Source organism: Heliangelus exortis, chromosome 25 (assembly GCF_036169615.1).
Source record: "Heliangelus exortis chromosome 25, bHelExo1.hap1, whole genome shotgun sequence".
NCBI lineage: Eukaryota > Metazoa > Chordata > Aves > Apodiformes > Trochilidae > Heliangelus > Heliangelus exortis.
In genome coordinates this window covers 1,138,324-1,156,957 of record NC_092446.1, presented here as the reverse complement: position 1 = coordinate 1,156,957, position 18,634 = coordinate 1,138,324, and the positions used below count along the sequence as shown (strand labels likewise).

Sequence of the window (18,634 nt, the reverse complement as noted above, 5' to 3'; positions counted from 1 at the left end):
TTTGTCCAGCTCTGGTGCCACGTGCGGTGCTGCCCCAGTGCAGGGAAGCGGCTCTGCCCTCCCCCAGGCAGCACCCAGAGGGGTGGCCACGAGCTCTGCAGGAGAGGAGGAGGAGGCAGAAGTTAAAGGCAGGCACCAAAAAAGTGAAAGAGCAAGAGACAATATTAACATCAACCAAAGGCACGAGACAGCCAGAAGAAAAAGAACAAAGAAGCAGCAGCAAAGCAATAAACGAACACCACAAACAAAGGACTTGGGAGAGATTTTCCTTTTGTTTCTTCTTCTTTTTTTTTTTTTTTTAATTCACTGAGGAAGATGGGGCAGCAGTTCACCAATGCTGAAGGGGAGCCAACAGAGATGGATGTGGCTGAATTGCAGGAGTGGTACAAGAAATTTGTGGTTGAATGTCCCAGTGGGACCCTCTTCATGCACGAGTTCAAGCAGTTCTTTGGGGTCCAGGATAACCGCGAAGCCTCGGAGTACATTGAAAACATGTTCAGGGCTTTTGATAAGAATGGGGTAAGTAGTCAGGAGGTTTTACAGTTATTTGTCTAATAACTTGCACCTCCTCTTTCTGTAATTTGAAGGTGAAGCCTTGTTACTCAGCTTCATGAGACTAAGGCAAGGGTGATGGACCTGCCAGGGCAGGAGAAGGGCACACGCTGCACCGGCTGCTTCGGGTTTATCCTCTTATAAATCCATACACAAAATAAGGGCAATAATAATAATTGTCTTGAGGGACTAAGGATGGGCTAAAATGCTGAAATTTAGGCAGTCACGTTTTGGGAGAGTATTGCTGAAAGATTCTCAAGTAGCCAAGGTTGCTCCATGGAAAGGAAAATATTTATCTGTGATGCCAGAACAGGAATTTGGGTGCAGGGAGGTCCTACCCGGGCTCCTTACCCCTTGAGGGAAGTGTGTCTGTACTGTGCCAACAGCTGGCATGTAACAAAATATTATTTTAGCTGCTGGAAAGTGAAGGAATGCTGAACAATTCAGTCTGGTTTTTATTCCTTTTGCTGTATTTGTCATCAGACACTTGGGAAAAGTGGGCTTTCTGGTTTAGTGGCAGTTCATGCATAGCCATGTGCTGGTGCAAAAGATGGCTGAGTGGTATTTTAGATAGCAGAAATGTAATGTGCTTGCCTTTCCTGTCTTGAAATGGGTAAGTAATGCTTGCCAAACCATTTAATTATTATTTTTTTTCTGAAGCTCTTGATCATACTCTCAGTTTGGAGCTGCTTGGTGCAGGATGTCACCAGAGGAATGGGGGAGACAAGTCTGTCATGTCTCAGATACAGCAATTTCCCTTAAGTTTCCTTTGAAACCAGGGGCAGAATCACCCCGAGGAGTGTGTAAACCCCATTACTGCTTTATAGGAGTTGTCTTAATAAGACTGAAAATCTGTTTTTTAAGGGGTGCTGGTACTTGCATACCCTAACAACACTAAGTTAGCTCTGGCTTCGTGTTACTTGAATATTCCCATGGTACAGACTCATCTGAGCAGGATTTAACAATCTATAGGATTAGTAGTACTACGGCAAGGCAATAAAAACAAATCCTGAGGAGTCTGTTCATGCTCCCTGGCCTCCCAAGCCCTGCAGCAGCAGTTTTGTTCCCAGTTCCTGAGGGGTTTTGGTGCCACAGCCGAGTGTGCAGAAGGGGATGCATGGATGGCCCAGATCCTGTGGCTGGGTCAGGAGGGCTCTGAGGTGACAGGGGGATGGATGGTGGTGACCTCAGCCAGGGCCATCTGCTGGAGGCTGCTGAGGGAGCCCCGGGGCTGCTGCTGGAGCTTTTAGGAGGATGGACACCTGGTGAGCATCAGTCTCAGTGAAGCAGCTGAGATCCTGGGGAATGGGGAATCCCTGCCCCCAAAATGCCTCCTCTGCCTCCCCATCCCCCTGTGTGGGTCACCTCAGTGCCACTCAGCTTTGTCCCTCTCCTGGCAGGATAACACCATTGACTTTTTGGAATATGTGGCTGCCCTGAATCTGGTTTTACGAGGGAAGCTGGAGCACAAGCTGAGGTGGACATTCAAAATCTATGACAAGGATGGGAATGGCTGCATAGACAAACCTGAGCTGCTGGAAATTGTGGAGGTAAGGAGGCATTGCCTAACCCCTCACTGGAGCAATCGGGGCTCTTTGGCAACGTGATGATGGATGTGGGGGTTGTGATAATCAGGTTGCAAGGCAGCTGTGGGCAGTCATGAAGTGAAAATACCTGACCCTGGTGAAAAGGATCATGCACTTGGTGGTCTGGTGGCTGGAGGATCAGCCTGGCCCTGCCGCTGCTGAAGCTGCAGGAATGGAGCATCCATTGAGCTGCTGTGGAGTTCCAGCACCTCTGCTCTGCTTTTCCTTTCAACTTTTATAGACTCTGATTCGTTGCACTGAGCAGTGGAAGGGGAGTTTCACCCCGTGCTCCTTCCAGGAGCCAAGGTTCCTACCTGGCCAGCTGGTGAGAATGCACAGAGACACAATGAGCACAGAAATATCTTGTCATTAATCCTTCCCAGGCTCCTGTATCTTCTGCACTCAGCTTTACTTACTGAGTGTGGGGCTCAGCAGGCAGCCAGACAGGGGGTCCCTGGGTTCTGATTTTAGGTAAATCTCTTGTGGCTGTGCTGGAGTCACCCCAGGTCCCCGGGTGCTTGGGAGGCTCAGGGGGCATCAGATGCTCCAGGATCTGGGGTGAAAAGCAGTGTCTGGACAAGGTCAGCAGTGGCCTCTGTGGGAAGCAGGTCCTGGGGTTGTCACCTGTGTCACCAACAGGTGTGGAGCATCCAGGAGCTTGTCCTGGAGCAGGTTCAATTATAGTTTTGGGGTCAATCAGGAATTGGCCAGAGCTGTTAGGCCCTTGGTAATCCCCTCCCTGGGAAGACTTCAGACAAAACCCTTCAGGAGTGAGGTTAATAATGAACAAGTGATTGTCATGGGAAGGAATAGATAAAATCTGCCCCTTCCCAGTGACAAAGTGGAACAAACTATGGTCAAAATATGTGCTAATACAGGTTTGATCTTACATCCAGGGCACAAGTTCCCTGGGACAGAGGGCTGGGTAAATCCAGATGTGCCTGGCCTCAGATGCTAGGAAAAAATCATACTCTATAGTCAGTTAATTTCCCCTTCTGTGAAACTCTTGCCTTGTTCTTTGCAAAGGAGCCCTGAGGTCTGACCTCTGCATGTAAAGGAAATGAGAGGGCAGCAGCTTCAGAGAGCAAATGAAATAATTCAGTGTGAGAGAGGAGGTTTCAGTGAAGGTCTGGGGCTGCTGGGGAGGGGCAGATCTGTCTGGGAAGGTTACAGCCAGAGCCTTTGGAAAAGACCTTGACACTGTTGGGAAGATAAGGGAGTTCACTGCTTCTTGTCCTGCAGCCCTAAACTGTGACCTCTTTCCCAGGCTATCTACAGGCTGAAGAAAGTCTGTCGGTCAGAGGTGGAGGAGAGGACTCCACTGCTCACACCTGAGGAGGTGGTGGACAGGATATTTCAGCTGGTGGATGAGAATGGGGATGGTAAGGCATGGATGGCTCAGATTGCTTTTGTACAGAATGAGGAGTTACCTGTGCTGGGCAGGCTGGCTTTAATTACTTTTATCAATCAATCAATCAGTCACTCAGGACTATGATGTTGTTATTCATCTTTGACACACTGGGTTTGGTTCTGATCTGTCTGTGAGAATCAAGAACCATTTGGTGCAGTAGGAGGAAATCATCTGTGTTGTTACCTCAGAGTAAAGCACTCGGGGTGCATCCAGCTGGGATGTGAGGCCACTCAGACCTCAGCCTCTGGAACCCCCCAACTCAAGGCAGTGACTTTGGAGTTTGTGGGACCAGGGCTGCAATCCCCCCAGCAGAGTCTGGGTGCTGATGCAAGGGTGGGTGTTGGCCCAGGGCTGGGGCAGGTCTGGATGCCTTGGCTTACAGCTGGCCTCAGCTGCACAGGGGAATTCAGAGTTTGTGTCTTTATTGTGTATTTTTCTGAAACTTAAGGGGATTTTGCTCCCTGCCTTCCTCTGGTGTCTTACCTGCTGTCTTTTTCTCCCCATCACAGGGCAGTTGTCTCTTGATGAGTTTGTTGATGGGGCCAGGAAGGACAAGTGGGTGATGAAGATGTTACAAATGGATGTAAACCCTGGGGGATGGATCTCGGAGCAGAGGAGGAAGAGTGCTTTGTTCTGAGAGATTTGTTTTGGTGCAGCTGAAAATGTGATGCTGACTGTGACAGTGGCTCTGACCCCAGTGGGCAGTGACTTTCCTTCTCAACACCATCTCAGCACCTAGATGAACACTTTGGTACTGCTGGTACCCAGAGACTCTTTTTTGGCCCATCAGTAAGTCTTTCTGTGTACACGATACCATATTTTCCAGCTCTGGCTTTTGGTTACACCCCAAGGAACCAACTTCTCGTGGTTTGCAGCGGATCCTGGGCAGGTTTTTAGTCTGAGAGATGGGATTGGGAAGTGAGGAATCCTGGTGTGGTGGTGATGCCTCCTGTGCTGGCATCACTCCTGCCTGCAGACCCCCAGGGACATTGAAGCAGCAGTGGCACTGGAAGGTGCTCTGGGAGGCATCATCCACTCCCTGTGGCTCTGTGTTTAGCAGATAACACAACTATTGATGTAAAGCTATTCAACACCAACGTTTCACCCTCAAAAATGAGAATTAGGTTGTAAGGGGCAGTGCACAATGTTGAGGGAAGTATGTGGGCTGGCCAGGAGCAGTGGTGCCTCCTTACACCAAGTCATACCCATGAGAAGACTTGCAGTCCTATAAATGTGATGTAATGTCTTTCATTAGTTTAGTGCTTTGCTGGGTTCTGGTCTTGTCAGTTTAGCTGATGTTTAGATTCAGGAGCATTAGGAAGGATTCAGAATGAGACTCAGTTCAAATCCATTCCCATTTCCACTTGTAAATAACCTTGCTAAGAGTTCTCTGTAAATACTCCCAGCTCCTGGCATGCTTATTTATCTGAGTAGATTAAACTTCTGGTTGATGCTGCTGTAGGGCAGCTGGTTCAAGCTTATTGAAGTCAATAGCTTATCAGCCAAGGACTGGGGAGAAAAACCTTATTTCTGACTTGAGGGCCTGGAAGGAAAGATCAACTTCACTGATTTTTTTCGACGTTATGAACAAACATTTTCATAAGAATTCCTAATTCCTTAAATTTCAGCATCTCATCCAACATTCTGCTCCTCACAAAATTTTTAAGTGGATGTTTACTCACTATAGTGGCAAATTGCACTTTTCCTGGAAGGCTTCAAAGGTTCTTGGTGTGTTCAGCTGGTCAGAGCAGGCAGGAGCAGTCCTCTGCTGGGGTGGTAGAGGGCATCCTAACACTGAGCACTTCAACAGCTCTTGGTAGAAATCTTCTAAGGTGTGGATTTAATAAAGAGTTATTTATTAAAGTTTCTGCTTCACAGTATTTGTTTCTCACTTGGAATGAAGGTGAAGACTTGTAGGCATCAAAATTGTAGTTTTTAAGACTGACCTAATGAATTTAGGGGAGGTCTTAAGTGTGAGAGCTAACCTGGGTAAGACAGACACAAGGTAGAGATGATGCTTTTGCAGATGCAGAGTAGAAAAAGAGTGGTGGGAAGCGTGTGGTATTAAAGAAAAAAAAACAAAACAACTGAATAGGACTTGAAGTAGTTGCTTACCATAAAGTGAGCTGGCAGTGCTGCAAGGAGATGGCCCCTGCCAGGATGTGAGTGGGAGCCTTGAAGATTTTAGGTCCTAAAAAGCAGAGCTGGAGCTGGCAGCTCCATGGTGCTCTCACTGGTGTCAGTGCTGGCACAGCCTGCTGGAAAATTGTTCCTCTTATCTACTGTGTAATCTCTTGTCAAGAAATCACGAGTGCTTTAGTCTGAGTCCTGCTGCTAAATCCATAGGTATGGACACTTTGATCTCCTCCCCAGCTCAGTGGTTCATTCACATCGTGCTGCTGATGTCAGGCACTCTGCATAATCCATTTTCCAGCCTTACAGCCCGGCCAGAATTGGATTTGGCTGATCGGATTTCTTTTTGGTCTAAACTGGGAAACAAGTTGGCTTGGAAAAGGCAAATGCCTGATGATTTTTCTGAGCTCCCACCATCTGCTCTGATGTTTGATGCCTCTGACGTTGGGCATTATGAAGGGGAAATAATCAGGTAGGAAAGCTGAAGGTGAGGATGTTGCTGAAGGTGGCTGAGCAGAGGGAGCAGCAGCCAAGGAGTCATCACACCCCCAAAGATCCTCTGGGAGGTGAATTCCCAAGGAAATAATCAGTCTGAGAAGGGGATAATCAGCTCTAACTGTGCTGAGCTGTGCTCCCTCTGCCTGCCCAGAGGAAATGTTGGTGTCCAGGTCATTCCCAGAGCACCCATGTGCAGCTCCCCTTGGAAAGGTGGTGTTGAACAGCAGAGTGGCCATGCCAGGGCTTGCAGAGCTGAGTGCTGCAAGGATTTTTTGTGGTCTCACTCAATGTCATCTCCTTGGTTTTTCTCATAGCACCCACACTCAGCTCTGGTAGTGCAGGAGAATCCTTCTGTCTTTCCTTTTCTTCTTTCCTTGGCCCATTCTCACTTCAAACCAGGCTGGGAAAACCCACCTGAGATCCCTCCTGCCCTCAGCAGCTCCATGGATCCGTGATTTCTGCATCCCTCCAAAGGCAGAGCCACATTGCAATTTTTATGGCATCTGAATCCTACTGTGGTGCTGCCAAAAATCCCTCCCTGGGTGTGTTTTGCAGCCCCATTGCTCCTCTGATGGCAGCTCCCAAAAAAACCCCAAAACCACCTCTCCCACCCCCCGAGAGGCCATGCTGCTGCTGTTGTCCCAGGAGTGAGCAATGTGCCTGTGATTGGCACCCAGACAACCTCCACTCCTTGGAAATAAATTAATTAAGCATGAGTTGGGGCAAAGGGATTCACAATGTTAGTTTTTAATTAGTTTTATTTTGCTTTCTTAGAGACCGAAGAAGCTTCCTTTGGAGAGAGGTGCTGAGGTTTGGGAGGTGCCTTTGGGCAGCCCAGAGGATGACTTTGTCTTTACAAATAAAAATTGGCTTTGCTGGGGCTGCTCCCTGGGGCAGGCCTGGGGGGGTTTGTGGGGGCAGCTGAGCAGAGAGCTCCATCCTCACTGCACCCAGGTCTGGGACAGTCCCTGGGGGGAGTGGATGCTGCTGGGAGCAGGGATGTTCACACTGAGGAGTCTGCTCAGGAGCTCCAGGGTTATTGTCTCATTGGTGTGAGGGGTGACTCTGTTAGTGAAGCCAAAACAAAGGTTTCTGCCTTTGCAGGAGAATTAATCTGCCCTGCTGGATTGAAACAGCACAACCTGCAATAACCCTTCCTGTAAAATAACTTTATTAGTTCACCAAAGGACTGGAAGTACAAAAGCTTCCAGGTAGAACACTATGAAGTAAAAAAGATGCAGAGGAAAAATGGTCAGCAAGGTCCTCACGAGTCACAAGAATCCAGTGCTGAGCAACAAGTCCTTTTGCTGGCCAAAAATCCTTCCTGGTGTCCTCACCATCAGCTGGGGAAAATCCTCTCCAGCAGCAGCAAAGGGGTGGGGACAGCAGGGATGGGGATGGGGAGGGGGTGGTGGGTGACATGGGGACAGCAGATGTGGGGATGAGGCTGCTGCTCTCAGCCTCCCCTGGGCCTTGTGGTGGGTGCAGCCCCTGCTCCTGGTGCTGAGCAGGGAGGGGGCTGTCCCAGGCTGCTGTGACAAGGGGGGGACAGGGTTTTGTCCCAGGTTTTGTCCCACTGGGGGTGGTACCTGAGCCCACCTCACCGTGGGGGTGCTGGCATCCTTCCTCTGCCCTGCAGAACTCCTGTGCTGGTGGCACAGACCCTGCACTGCAGAGAGGTGACAGATCCCATCGTAGCTGGAGCCCCAGGGTGTGACTTGCAGGAGTTTCACTTTGTTGTACAGATCATTCAAAACTTCTCCCCCTCAGGTTACTGCCATTGCAGCTCTTCCAGATATTTCAAGGAGAAACAAGCCCTGAGAGTCCAGAGTTGTTAAAGAAAGGCACCATTCTGTTTTTAATGCTTTTAAACCAAGAACAGCCACTACATTCACCGCCCCACCAGGCTCCTTTGCCAAGCTCAGAGGTGGTTTTACCCTACACTACCTCTAATGATTGCTACCAGAATATTAACAAATCAAAGAGCAAGGGACCCAAACTGATCTCATGCTCTGAAGACAGACGTGGAAAGAAAAGGTTCAGGTTTCCCTCGTGTGTCCTTGGGGTACCTGTGGGGCCACGTGCTGGGCTCCAGGCCCCGCTGAGCTGCAGCCACTGGTGATGGCCATGGCCTGGGAGGGGATTTTGAGGCTCTCTTGGTGTGGTACTGACACCCCCCCTTCCCCAATGGCATGGTGCAGCTCCCCAGTCCTGGGGGGTGAGAATCTGCCCTCTCTGCTCAGCAGCACCATCTCGAGGACCCACAGTGTCCTGGGGGTGGCAGCATCCTTCACTCTTCACCCTTCATCCTTCATCCTTCCTCCTTCCCTCTTGCTGGTGGCTGTGCTGGGCAGGGCAGTGCCCACTCCTCTGAGCAACTTCCAGGGGAGAGCAGATCCTGATCCCTGTCCTGGTGGGATAGTCTGGTGCTGGTGCTGGGGCAGCTCGCCAGCTCTCACGACCACAACACGTTTTGTTTTGATAATGTGATGAGGGGGAAAAATAAACCAAAATAGAGGTGTTGGGAAGGTGTCTGGGGACCCTACTGGGCAGCCCCTGCTGTCTGCTCCGTGCTGATGTTCTTCCCATCGTTCTGGATCAGGCGCACGATGTGGGTCAGGTCCAGGCTGCGGGTGAGGATGTCGAGCAGCTCCTGGTCCTTCTGCACCCCATCCATGAACTCTTCCAGGGAGAGCTCACCTGCAAGAGCACGTCCAGAAGAGTTCTGCTCAGTCCTGCAGCCTCGGAGCAGAACCCCCCATGGAGCTTCATGGACCAAACAGGGACCTTTCCCAGGGCTCTGCATCCAACAGCCCAACCCCATCACAACCCAACCCCATCACAACCCAACCCCATGCAAGGGACACTTTACAGTGTCCCCTGGTTCAGTGTCAGCCCACAGAGGAGACACAGAGCTAAACCATCCCAGGGATCTGCTCCCTGCCAGCTCTCCCCATGTCCTGGTGCTCAGGGACCCCCGATTGCTCTGGCAGAGGGGACAGAGGGTGGGTGGGGGGTGCACTCAGCAGGAGGAAGCCCCTCACCATCTCCGTTGATGTCAATCTTGTCAAACACCATGTTGGTGAACTCCTCAGCTGTCATGGTCTCGTTGCAGCGGTTGATGGCTCGGATGGCCTGTGGGGACAGGAGAGGGGACAGGAGGAGAGGGGACAGTCACTGAGGGGTTTGTGTAGCCAGCCAGACAAGTGGCTCAGTGGCCAGACAGGAGAGGCCAAAATTTTTTGCTGGCAGTTACATTCTGAAAGGGGTAAACCCTTTCTAAAAAAAAAAATGGAGATTAAAATCACTTTAAAAAGCAATCAATGCATTAAAAGATTAAGTGGGCACGCTGGGATAAGCCAGGAGCCATTCACCTCTGAAAATCCTTAGACTAAACTCAAGTGCTTATCTCAGCTGGGTTCGTGTGGATGTGGCCAAACACCCACCCCAGCAGCCCAGCAGGGGTTGGGCCAGTGCCTGATAAGCTGGCAGGGAGAGGTCTTTGGGGCTGGAATGTTCCTGTAACAACTTTTCTGTCTGCCCCTGCTCAGTGACCAGGATCTGTGCAGGCACCAGGGGAAGCTGAGCCCACTCACCTTGATGATGTTCAGCAGTTCCCCTCGGTCGATGCAGCCGTTCCCATCCACATCATAGAGCTTGAAATACCACTTCAGTTTCTGATCCACCTTCCCTTTCAGCACCAGGCTCAGAGCTGCCACGTACTCCATGAAGTCCATGTAACCATCCTGAAAGCAGAAGCCAGAAGCCAGATGAGATTAAAATCCAAGAGCCAGGCAGCAAGGAGTTTCCTGGACACTGCTGGAAGTTCCCATGGGAAGGCTCCAGAGCAGGGGTTGGGGTGCTGGGTGGGGGTCCCTGCGTGCCCACCGGGCAGAGCTGATGTCCCCATCTCTGCAGAGCTGCCAGGTGCTGCTCAGGATGTACCTGGGGTGGGGAGCAGAGCAGCCCAGAATCTGTCCTGGGCATCTCCTTCTGCAGATGCAGAGGTCACAGAGGAACAGATTTATGGAGATGAACCCCGAGGGGTCACATTGTGCCCTCTGCACCCTCCTATAGCTCTGGTCTGCAGCAAGGGGCTCTTCTTGCCAATGTCCAGGAGGGCAATGAACTCAGGACCAAGCCAGCACGTTGCTGATATTGTGGTTACATCAAAAGCACAGTTTTTTACCTCTGACTCTTCCCCATGGGGCTTGCCCACCACCAGCTCACCCCATGGCTCTGGAGGGGTCCAGCTGGGCCCCCAGACAGAGCAAAGCTGTGCTGGGGTGAGGTCCATGGCACCAAACTGCTCCAGACCCTGCCTGGGGCATTCAGAGCTCTCAGGACACCTCCAAAATGCTTTGTCCCAGCACAGGGCAAGCTGATGGCACAGAGCACTCTGACCAGAGGATAAACCTGGGTTTGTCAATGGACAAAACCCCTACCCCATGGGGCTGGTTCAGTAGGAGATCATCTGCTTTATCCCCCTGCTGCAGGAGCCAGATTAGGTATAAATAGCTGCTGAGCCCCATTCCCAGTAGGATTTCCTGTGCACCAGTTCCCTTTTCAGGCATCTGTTCAAACCTGGGGCAGTGAGAAAGGCAAAGGCCAAGGCACAAGCAGCACCTGAAGGCTTCAGCCCCTAAATCCCCTTGTTTGCAGTGGGATTAAGCCCTCTAAGCCCTTCAGGTTGCCATGAAATATATTCCCCATCTCACACGAGGTGCAGTTTCAGATCATTTGCAGGGAAGCAGGGACACAGCATCCATCTGTTTCTCTGGCAGAGCTCCCAAGCCAGAGGGTGCAGGGGCTGCAGGGCTGCCCCGTGCTGGGGTCCAGCACAGCCCAGGGAGCTCCTGAGAGTATGGGACTGAGCACATGTAAAAAAAAGCAATGAAACTGTAATCCATTTCTCCTTGAAAACAATAGAAAACCAAACCTGATCTGTTCTGTAAGCCCTGGCTCACACCACGCTGCTCCTGCATGAATGCAGCACTTGTTCTCCTGCCACTGCCTCCTTCCCTGCTGTCACAACAACTGATATTTAAGGATTAAAGGGCACTTCATTTTAAAGGGATCACAGACAAGCAGATAAAACTCCCAGCACCTTCATAAATTAAACCTAAAAGGGAAATATCAAGTCCAGAAGTCTCTCTCCTCCCAAGACAGGCAGCAGGTGAGGAGTTTGGGCTGACAGCTTTCACCTCATGTAACTGATTCTACAATTTATGAGGCCAAAGAGATCAGAGCACACAGAATTAAACCCCTCTCCATTTCCATACAGCCCAACACAGGGCAGGGGATGCAGCCAGGGAGCCTGAGCCCAATATTTACCTTATTGAAGTCAAACGTCTCAAACATTTGCTCAACGTAGCTGTTTGCTGCTGGACTCAGGTTTTTCAAGCCAAAAAACTGTTTGAACTCGTACAGGGTGAGCTGGCCAGAAGGACATTCTGTCATGAACTTCTTGTACCACTGGTGGCACTCGGTGGTGCTCAGCTCCTCCACGCTTTTCCCATCCATGTTCCCCATCTCGACACCAAGCACAGGTCCCTCTGCAGTCAGAAATTGATTTTCTCTGAAGTCCGAGGGTTTTCTTTTTTTTTTCAAATTCTGCTTCTTGCCTTTAAAGTCCCAAAGGCCCCAGCACTGCAGGGATCACCGTATCAGGAAAAACCAAAGTGCATGTGAGCTCCCTGTTCAGTCCTGGTGGTGATGGATGCCCAGGAGACGACTTCCCAGGAAAATTCAAAAGCACAAAACCCTCCTCGGACAAGAGGGTGACATTTAAGTACCCAGCAAATCCCTCCCCAGCCAATGAGGCTGAGGGGGGTGATGGGCTCATGTCAGGCATTAGGAGTTGAGGGTTAAAATAGAAAGGAAGTAAAATGGGAAAGTCTTGTAGGTTACATCAGGAGATTATGAGGGTGGAATTTTCTCCACGGTGCTGTAATCTCCTAATCCACTTCATTTATGATTTTGTGTGGGGTCACATGAACAATAACTCTCCACCCAAATCAGGAGAAGAAGAAGGAGAGAAAAGCACCTGGCAGTCCCTGTGCTGTTGTCTTTTTGGTCTCCCTCAGCCGTGATCTCACTGGAAGATTTCCCAGGGGAAAATCCCAGCCAGATCCTGGGATTCAGGGGGAGGGAAATAACATTGCAGCCCCTCTGAGGGATGCTCTGTGAGGGTAAATTTGGTGTGCTGAGACAAAGACAGAAATGTAACTGCTTTGAATGGTGAAGCTGCCAGTGCAGACCCCAGAGGCCATCGGGATTTTCTCCTGGGAAGGTCCCTCCCTTTCCACCCAGTTTCTGTGTTTCATCCCTCTGGTCCTGCCAGTTGAGCATCCACAGAATTGTCCACACGTGGCTCATCCCAGGAGTGTGTCCTGGCCACTGTGCTAATGCCAGGGATGCTGAATGTCAGCTGTGTTTGTTGATTTTCATCTATGATGAATTACCATGAAAAATTCTCATGTAAATCTGACCACAACCGATGCTGTTTTCATGCTCTGACACTCGGAGTTTAGAGAAGGACAAGGAAAAAAAAAACCCAAACATCCAAAGCAGCATGGGGCAGATCCTGCAGCAGTAGTGAAATGGGTGTGACTGCTGGATCTCTGCTCACAAATTCTGCCCTGTACCACTCACATTTTAATATCTGATAACTTTAACTCAGACTCCACCTGCTGCAGATCTTGCATTGCTTCCACGCTGAAGTAAATTAGGAACAACTGGGCTAAAGTGGGTGGCATTACTCAGTCCTAAAGCAGGTATGGAAAAGGAATTAGACTGAGGAGGGCTAATTGGATGTGCTAAACCTGTACTGGGCAGCATCAGCAGCCACAGGTCCCTGCTGTGCACAGCACCTGTGGGAGCCCTTGCTGGGTGCCCTGACCCACCAGAGGGGACACAGCTGGGATGGTCCCTTCTGAAGCAGAGAGAGGGGTGACAATAGCTGGAAGGTGGCCTGTTCCATGTGGACAGATGCTTGCCAGCTGATTCAAGAAGTGTTTGCTGAGGCTGCAGCCAGTTCCCAGCAGTTTTGAACCGTTTTGTGCTGCCTCCTGGAGCAGAGCTGCAGGGCCACGCTGGCTGAATTCCAGCTCCAGGTCTGAGCACCACAAATGACACTTTATCATTTGTCAATCACAAATGAAAAGTGCTTTCCCATTCCCTCAGAACCAGGCTTGGCCTCTGCCTGGGGCAGCCTGGCGAGAGCAGGAGTCCTGCCCGAGGAGGAGCAGCAGCATCCTGGTGGTCCCTCAGCCACTCCATGGGGAGTCACACCCAGCACTGCCTTCACTTTTTGGGATTTATTGCTCTCGAGTAGTGTGCCCCGGGGCCCAGGTTGGATCTCCATTCCATCACATTTGCACTGGGGACATCGAGCACCTTCCTGGTGTGGTCGGTGCTGCGGCTGTAGAGGTACCCACAGGTCGGCTTCTGGGAGGTGTAGAAGGGGGAGTAGGAGTTGGAGTAGTTTGGTCTGTAGAAGAGAAACCTGAAGGAGTCAGGCTGCTGCCCCCCAGCATGGGCAACAAAAGGAACAAAGTGATTTTCCAGGGACTGGCGTTGTGCTGAAGATTTCTGGCTTGCTGGACCAGGGGGCTCCTGCACCTCCTGCTTCTCCGTTCCCTTTGGTCCCTTGTGGCCTTTGCCAGGGGGTCCTGATGTTTTAGTCCCCTGTGGAGCAAAAAAACCAGGCAAACAGACTGCAGTTACCTCCACAATTTGCCATCCTCCCCAGTGCTCACAGCCCCAGTGTAAGACTGAGCTGGTGACCAAAAAGCATCAAATTAACCCAGCAGAGCTTAGTGTCCTGGTCAGCACTCAGACACAGCCTGGTGTGCATTTGCACCAACCCTTTGCAGAGGAGCTGGGGTGGATGTGTGCCCTGAGACACCCCCAGGGCTGGCCTGTCACCCCTGCCTGCTCCAGGCCTCTGCTGGTCTGGGAAAGTGTTTCTGCTGCTGTTACTTAACCATGACTCAGTTATCTTGTTTTCATGGGTGACACCTCAGTGCTAATGGAAACTGACTCTTCCCCCAGCAATTATCCGATTTACCCCTGGGTGCTCTAAATAAACTCCTCGCTATCTGGCTTTATTTTTAACCTTGTAAAGAGGTTTCCTAATTCCCATGATGGCTTGGCTTATTTGTGGCTCTATTTCTGTTACCTGTAGCTGGTTTTGAACACTGGATCCTAAACCTATTAGGAGGGGGACACCCAAAAATTCCTTAGAAATCTCCCTCAAGGGTATTTTGAGGTAAATTTCCAGATCCTCACAGGTTCAAGCACCTTTTTTTAGTCACTCACTTCCCCAGTACAGCCACCTTGCCAGGTGCCTGAAAGGAGCTCAGCACAAGTGATATTTCAGTGGTTGCTCACAAGGAAACCTCAGCCCATCTTTTGCTCAGGGGATAAAATAATGCAGTTTTGACTCCAAAAGAGCAGATCTTGTATGACAACAGCCATGCCAGTGTGGTTTGTGACTCCCTGCTTGGAACACACTTGGATTTGTTATACCCACAGAGATGTTCCTGACCATTCTCCCTTTGGAAGAGGGGACAGGGACACAGAGGACTGCACTGCTGCAGAGCAGTGGGGTGGGGAGCTGGGGCTCTGGGTGCTTTGGAAACCCAACTGCTAAGTCATGTAGATGCTTCTGAGATGTACAAGCCCTGCAGGCACCCAGCGATGCAGAGCTGGCATTGCCAGTGACAGGCAGGACACCCTGCCAGGGAGTGCTGAGCTTTGGGCTTTGTCTGCCCGGGGGTTCCTGCTCATTTTCTGGGGAACCTGACACTTGGCAGAAACATCCTGCCTTGCCCAGGTGAGTGCAGCTGCTTACGTGATCAGTGTCTTTGAGGGGAAGCACCAGCTCAATGGCCACAGAGTTATTTAAGGCACCACCAAAGCTCTGGGTCTGAATTAAGTCTCAGGTAATCCCACTGCGTCCAGTCACACGTTTAGAGATCCCTAACCCCTCTCAGAGGGGACGTTGTCCTCAGGGGAAGGGCTTCACAGGTGGGGTCACAGGGAGGAGTCTGACTTCAGTGATTAAGAAAGCACAAAGTGCTCAGACATCCACTCCTGGTGAAGCATTCCCTGGGCAGCTGCTGGAACCCTCCCTGGCTCTGCACCAGGGGGTCCCCCCTCTTCCAGCCCCTCTCTGGTCCCCATGGAGCTGCCCTAGATGGAAGGACAGCCCGGTGGATGTGTGCAGCAGGTGAGGGATGATCACCCTGACACCACCAGGACACTTTTGTCCCAGCCACCCCCCAGGCTTGCCATCCCCCCACCCACAGGAAGGGGACAAGGGGAGTGGGACCCCCTCCTGCCAAACCTTCACCCCAAGGCTCTGACCTTGGAGGACATCTTCCTGGTGGGGACCCCGGCCTGTGGGGCCACCTGGGGCTGGGGCAGTGCTGCCAGCTGGGCAGTGCCAGCTGCCAGGGCCACTCAGGACCATTGTGACCTCCAGGATGTTACCAGGGGGTGGCTGTCACTGGGGTGCCCAGGCTGAGCTGGGTTCCTTGGGCAGAGGGTCGGGAGGGGGGCAGGGGCTCAGCCATGGAGATTTGGGGGGTGTTGGGCTGATGGGGCAGAGGAAAAGTTGCACCCCGATGGGAACCACCTGCTGGGGCACCCTGGGGTGCTCTGCTGGCCCTGCCACCCACCCCACAAGGGGGTCTTGGCCGTGTGGATCCCCTGCTCCCTCCAGACACGAGCTGTTCCTCTTCATGTGGGTGCAGTCTGCAGCTCTGCAGCCACACACGAGGTTTCTCCTCCTGTCCCTCCCTCCCCTGGGCCGGGCCACGGCACTGCACAAGCACTTTGCACACCTGTGAGCACGGCAGGTGAAGATCTGCATCTGCAGGGTGCAGCTCCTCAGCCTGATGTGCAGGCAGATTGTTCTGGGGTGTTTACCCATCCCAGCATCAAAGAGAGCCCCACACTGCAGGGTGTTACATCAGAGCTCTGCTCACATGGCTGTTTCTATGCCATAAAATCTGCTGGTGATCTTCCAAGTGCTTTCCTGTGCTTAGTGCCCAGCCCACTGTCCCTTTAGCTGTGTGGCTTCTGTCACCTGGGAGTGGCAGTTGCCCTCCCTTAAAAACACAGCCATGCCACCAAACTGGACAGCTTCTCTGCCTCTCTGGAATTTGCCCTTTGCCAGCCACCCAGCCCAGCACCACACCTGGTCTGATCCTCTTGCTCATCCGGAGCTTTTTCTGGTGGGAGGTCCGTGCTCTCCTGGGAGACGGAAGGTAAAGAACAAATATTTTCCACCTGGAACAAATGGATGGGAGTGTGCACAGGAGCTCTCGCAGACTTGTTCAGCAGCTTGTGTTCGCTGGGATAATAAATTCACCTCAAAACACTCATCCCTTCATGTTGTAAGGAAGATGTTTTCCTACGCTCACCACCCAGGGTGAGGCAAAGCCACGGGTGGTGGGGTGGCATGGGTACAGCTCACCGCCCCCAGAGCTCACAGGTGCTGCTCGGGAGCCCCCCTGCCCCCGGGGCAGAGGAAGCCCTTAGGAGCAATGTCAGGGACCTGAATCACCCCTCCCTGCTCCCACAGAGCATCACTCCAGCCCTGCTGCCCCTTTGAAGTCTCTGCTGTAACAGGCAGCTCGTGGGACGCCTTCGTGCAGGAGCCCAGGCTCTGTCATTCCCTGGAATTTTATTGGCTTCTCTTCTTAAAATAGTTCCTCTTCTCCTTCTCCTTTTCCCTTGACTTCTTCTCTCTGTGAATCCTGCTCAATGTGTTCAGGCAAGGACTGTGACTGTCAGCTGGCAGCCTGGCAAAGCTGGGGTGTCCTTTGTCTGTCCAGCCCTGAGTGTGTCCTTCATCTCAGCTGCTTTCTGCTCTCAAGAGGTGCCAGGGCATTTTCTTTAAACATCTGGGGCTCAGCCAGATGGGTTCCTGCAGCCACCCAGCCCCGTGCTCTCAGGAGGAATGTTGTTCCCCAGTCTCCATCCTCTTTCTGCTCTGACCTACAGACAGGACTGTCCCTTTTCCTGCCATCCCACCCAAACACCACCACACATCCTCGTGGTCCTGGTCCCTGAGCAGGGAGCTCTGGGCCTGCGGGAGTCCCTGCAGGATTTACAGGGCTGTCTCCTGTCCCTGTGTCACCCCAAGAGCAGTTATGATAACTGTCAGAGGAGGTGTGAGCCCCACTAATTGCAGCCCTGGTGCACGATACGGAGCCCTCCCTCCAGCCCTGGGGAGCGGGATGCAGGAGCTGCTCCCGGCTGGGAAAAGGCATGGGATCAGCAGGATGGAGCTGAACCTCTGCAAGTGGGATCAGCAGGATGGAGCTGAACCTCTGCAAGTGGGATCAGTAGGATGGAGCTGAACCCCTGCAGGTGGGAGCAGCAGGATGGAGCTGAACCTCTGCAAGTGGGATCAGCAGGATGGAGCTGAACCTCTGCAGGCCAGGATGAAGCCTCTGAACACTGCAGTGAATAACTACACCCCCAACACCACTACACAGTATTGATCCACGTGGTACCACATTTTAAGTCTCCTTTTCTTCCCCCCCCTTTTGCCATTCATGCTGATTCTCTTTATTTAGGTCCTGCCTGACAAAGAATGCCCTGATTAGGTTTTCCTTTTGAACTGGAGCTGTTGTAACAGGACTCCAGGTGATTTGGTGTGTTGCCCTAGTGTGTACAGTGAGGTAAGATAAGGCTGTGAATGGTACACTTCTGAAGTGATTAAATAAGTGATATTTGTCACTGGAAAAAAGGAAATGTGTGTCATTTTGACTCTCAAAACGTGTTGGAAATAGAAATGGATACAAGACAGGATTGTCTTACTCTGAAAGGTGTTTCAGAGTTAATGTTTTGACAGTTAATTTGGGTTTAAAGTTCTCCGGGAATCCCAGCATTTATTAATAACCAATGTTACACATTAACTCTCATTTTTCACTTGCATGACACAGGAAATCCCGGGTAATGTTAGACTCTTTCTTTTGTACCTGAAACAAGAAATAATTTGGGGTCAGGCCCCACTGGCTTTAAGCTCTTCCATAAAAAAAAGAATCCCAAAGAGGTCCATCGGGCAGGGAACTGTTTCAGGCGGTGCAGGGATCTGCAGGGACTCACACGGGAGCCCTCGGGTGGGGACTGGGGTGGCGGGGGAATAACCAGACACACGGGAGACAGCGAGAGAAAGAACAAAACTCTCAAAACTAAATAAATGCTCAGGGTGTGACCAGCTCGGGCAGATTGACGGCTGGGGATGGGTTGTTTTTTTTAAAGAGAAACGGGCTGTCGGGGTACATGTACACGTTTACATTCATAGGCCCGGGGCGTGGGCTCGGGGAGATCCCCCGGGGTCGGGCAAGGCGATGATGTCCCGGGGGGCAGCAGGGTCCCCCCCAGCCCCACCCCGAGGAGCGGCTGCGCGGCCCGGGGAGCACCGTGGAGGTCG

At 51.6% G+C, this 18,634-nt stretch overlaps 2 protein-coding genes across 2 annotated transcripts; one reads left to right on the top strand and one right to left on the bottom strand.

Annotated features, from left to right (window-relative positions):
- The first annotated feature begins 218 nt into the window (after nucleotides 1-218).
- On the top strand, nucleotides 219-4,358 carry GUCA1B (guanylate cyclase activator 1B). Its single transcript, XM_071768493.1, has 4 exons — nucleotides 219-519; nucleotides 1,953-2,102; nucleotides 3,406-3,520; nucleotides 4,059-4,358. The coding sequence occupies exons 1-4, from the start codon at nucleotides 316-318 to the stop codon at nucleotides 4,184-4,186; spliced, it is 597 nt and encodes a 198-aa protein (XP_071624594.1). The 5' UTR covers nucleotides 219-315; the 3' UTR covers nucleotides 4,187-4,358.
- Nucleotides 4,359-7,334: 2,976 nt separating this feature from the next.
- On the bottom strand, nucleotides 7,335-11,945 carry GUCA1A (guanylate cyclase activator 1A). The gene is made up of 4 exons (XM_071768497.1): nucleotides 11,515-11,945; nucleotides 9,777-9,926; nucleotides 9,225-9,315; nucleotides 7,335-8,880 (listed from the first exon to the last, which is right to left on the bottom strand). Exons 1-4 carry the CDS (start codon nucleotides 11,710-11,712, stop codon nucleotides 8,723-8,725), a joined length of 597 nt encoding a protein of 198 aa, XP_071624598.1. The 5' UTR covers nucleotides 11,713-11,945; the 3' UTR covers nucleotides 7,335-8,722.
- Between the last annotated feature and the right edge of the window lie 6,689 nt (nucleotides 11,946-18,634).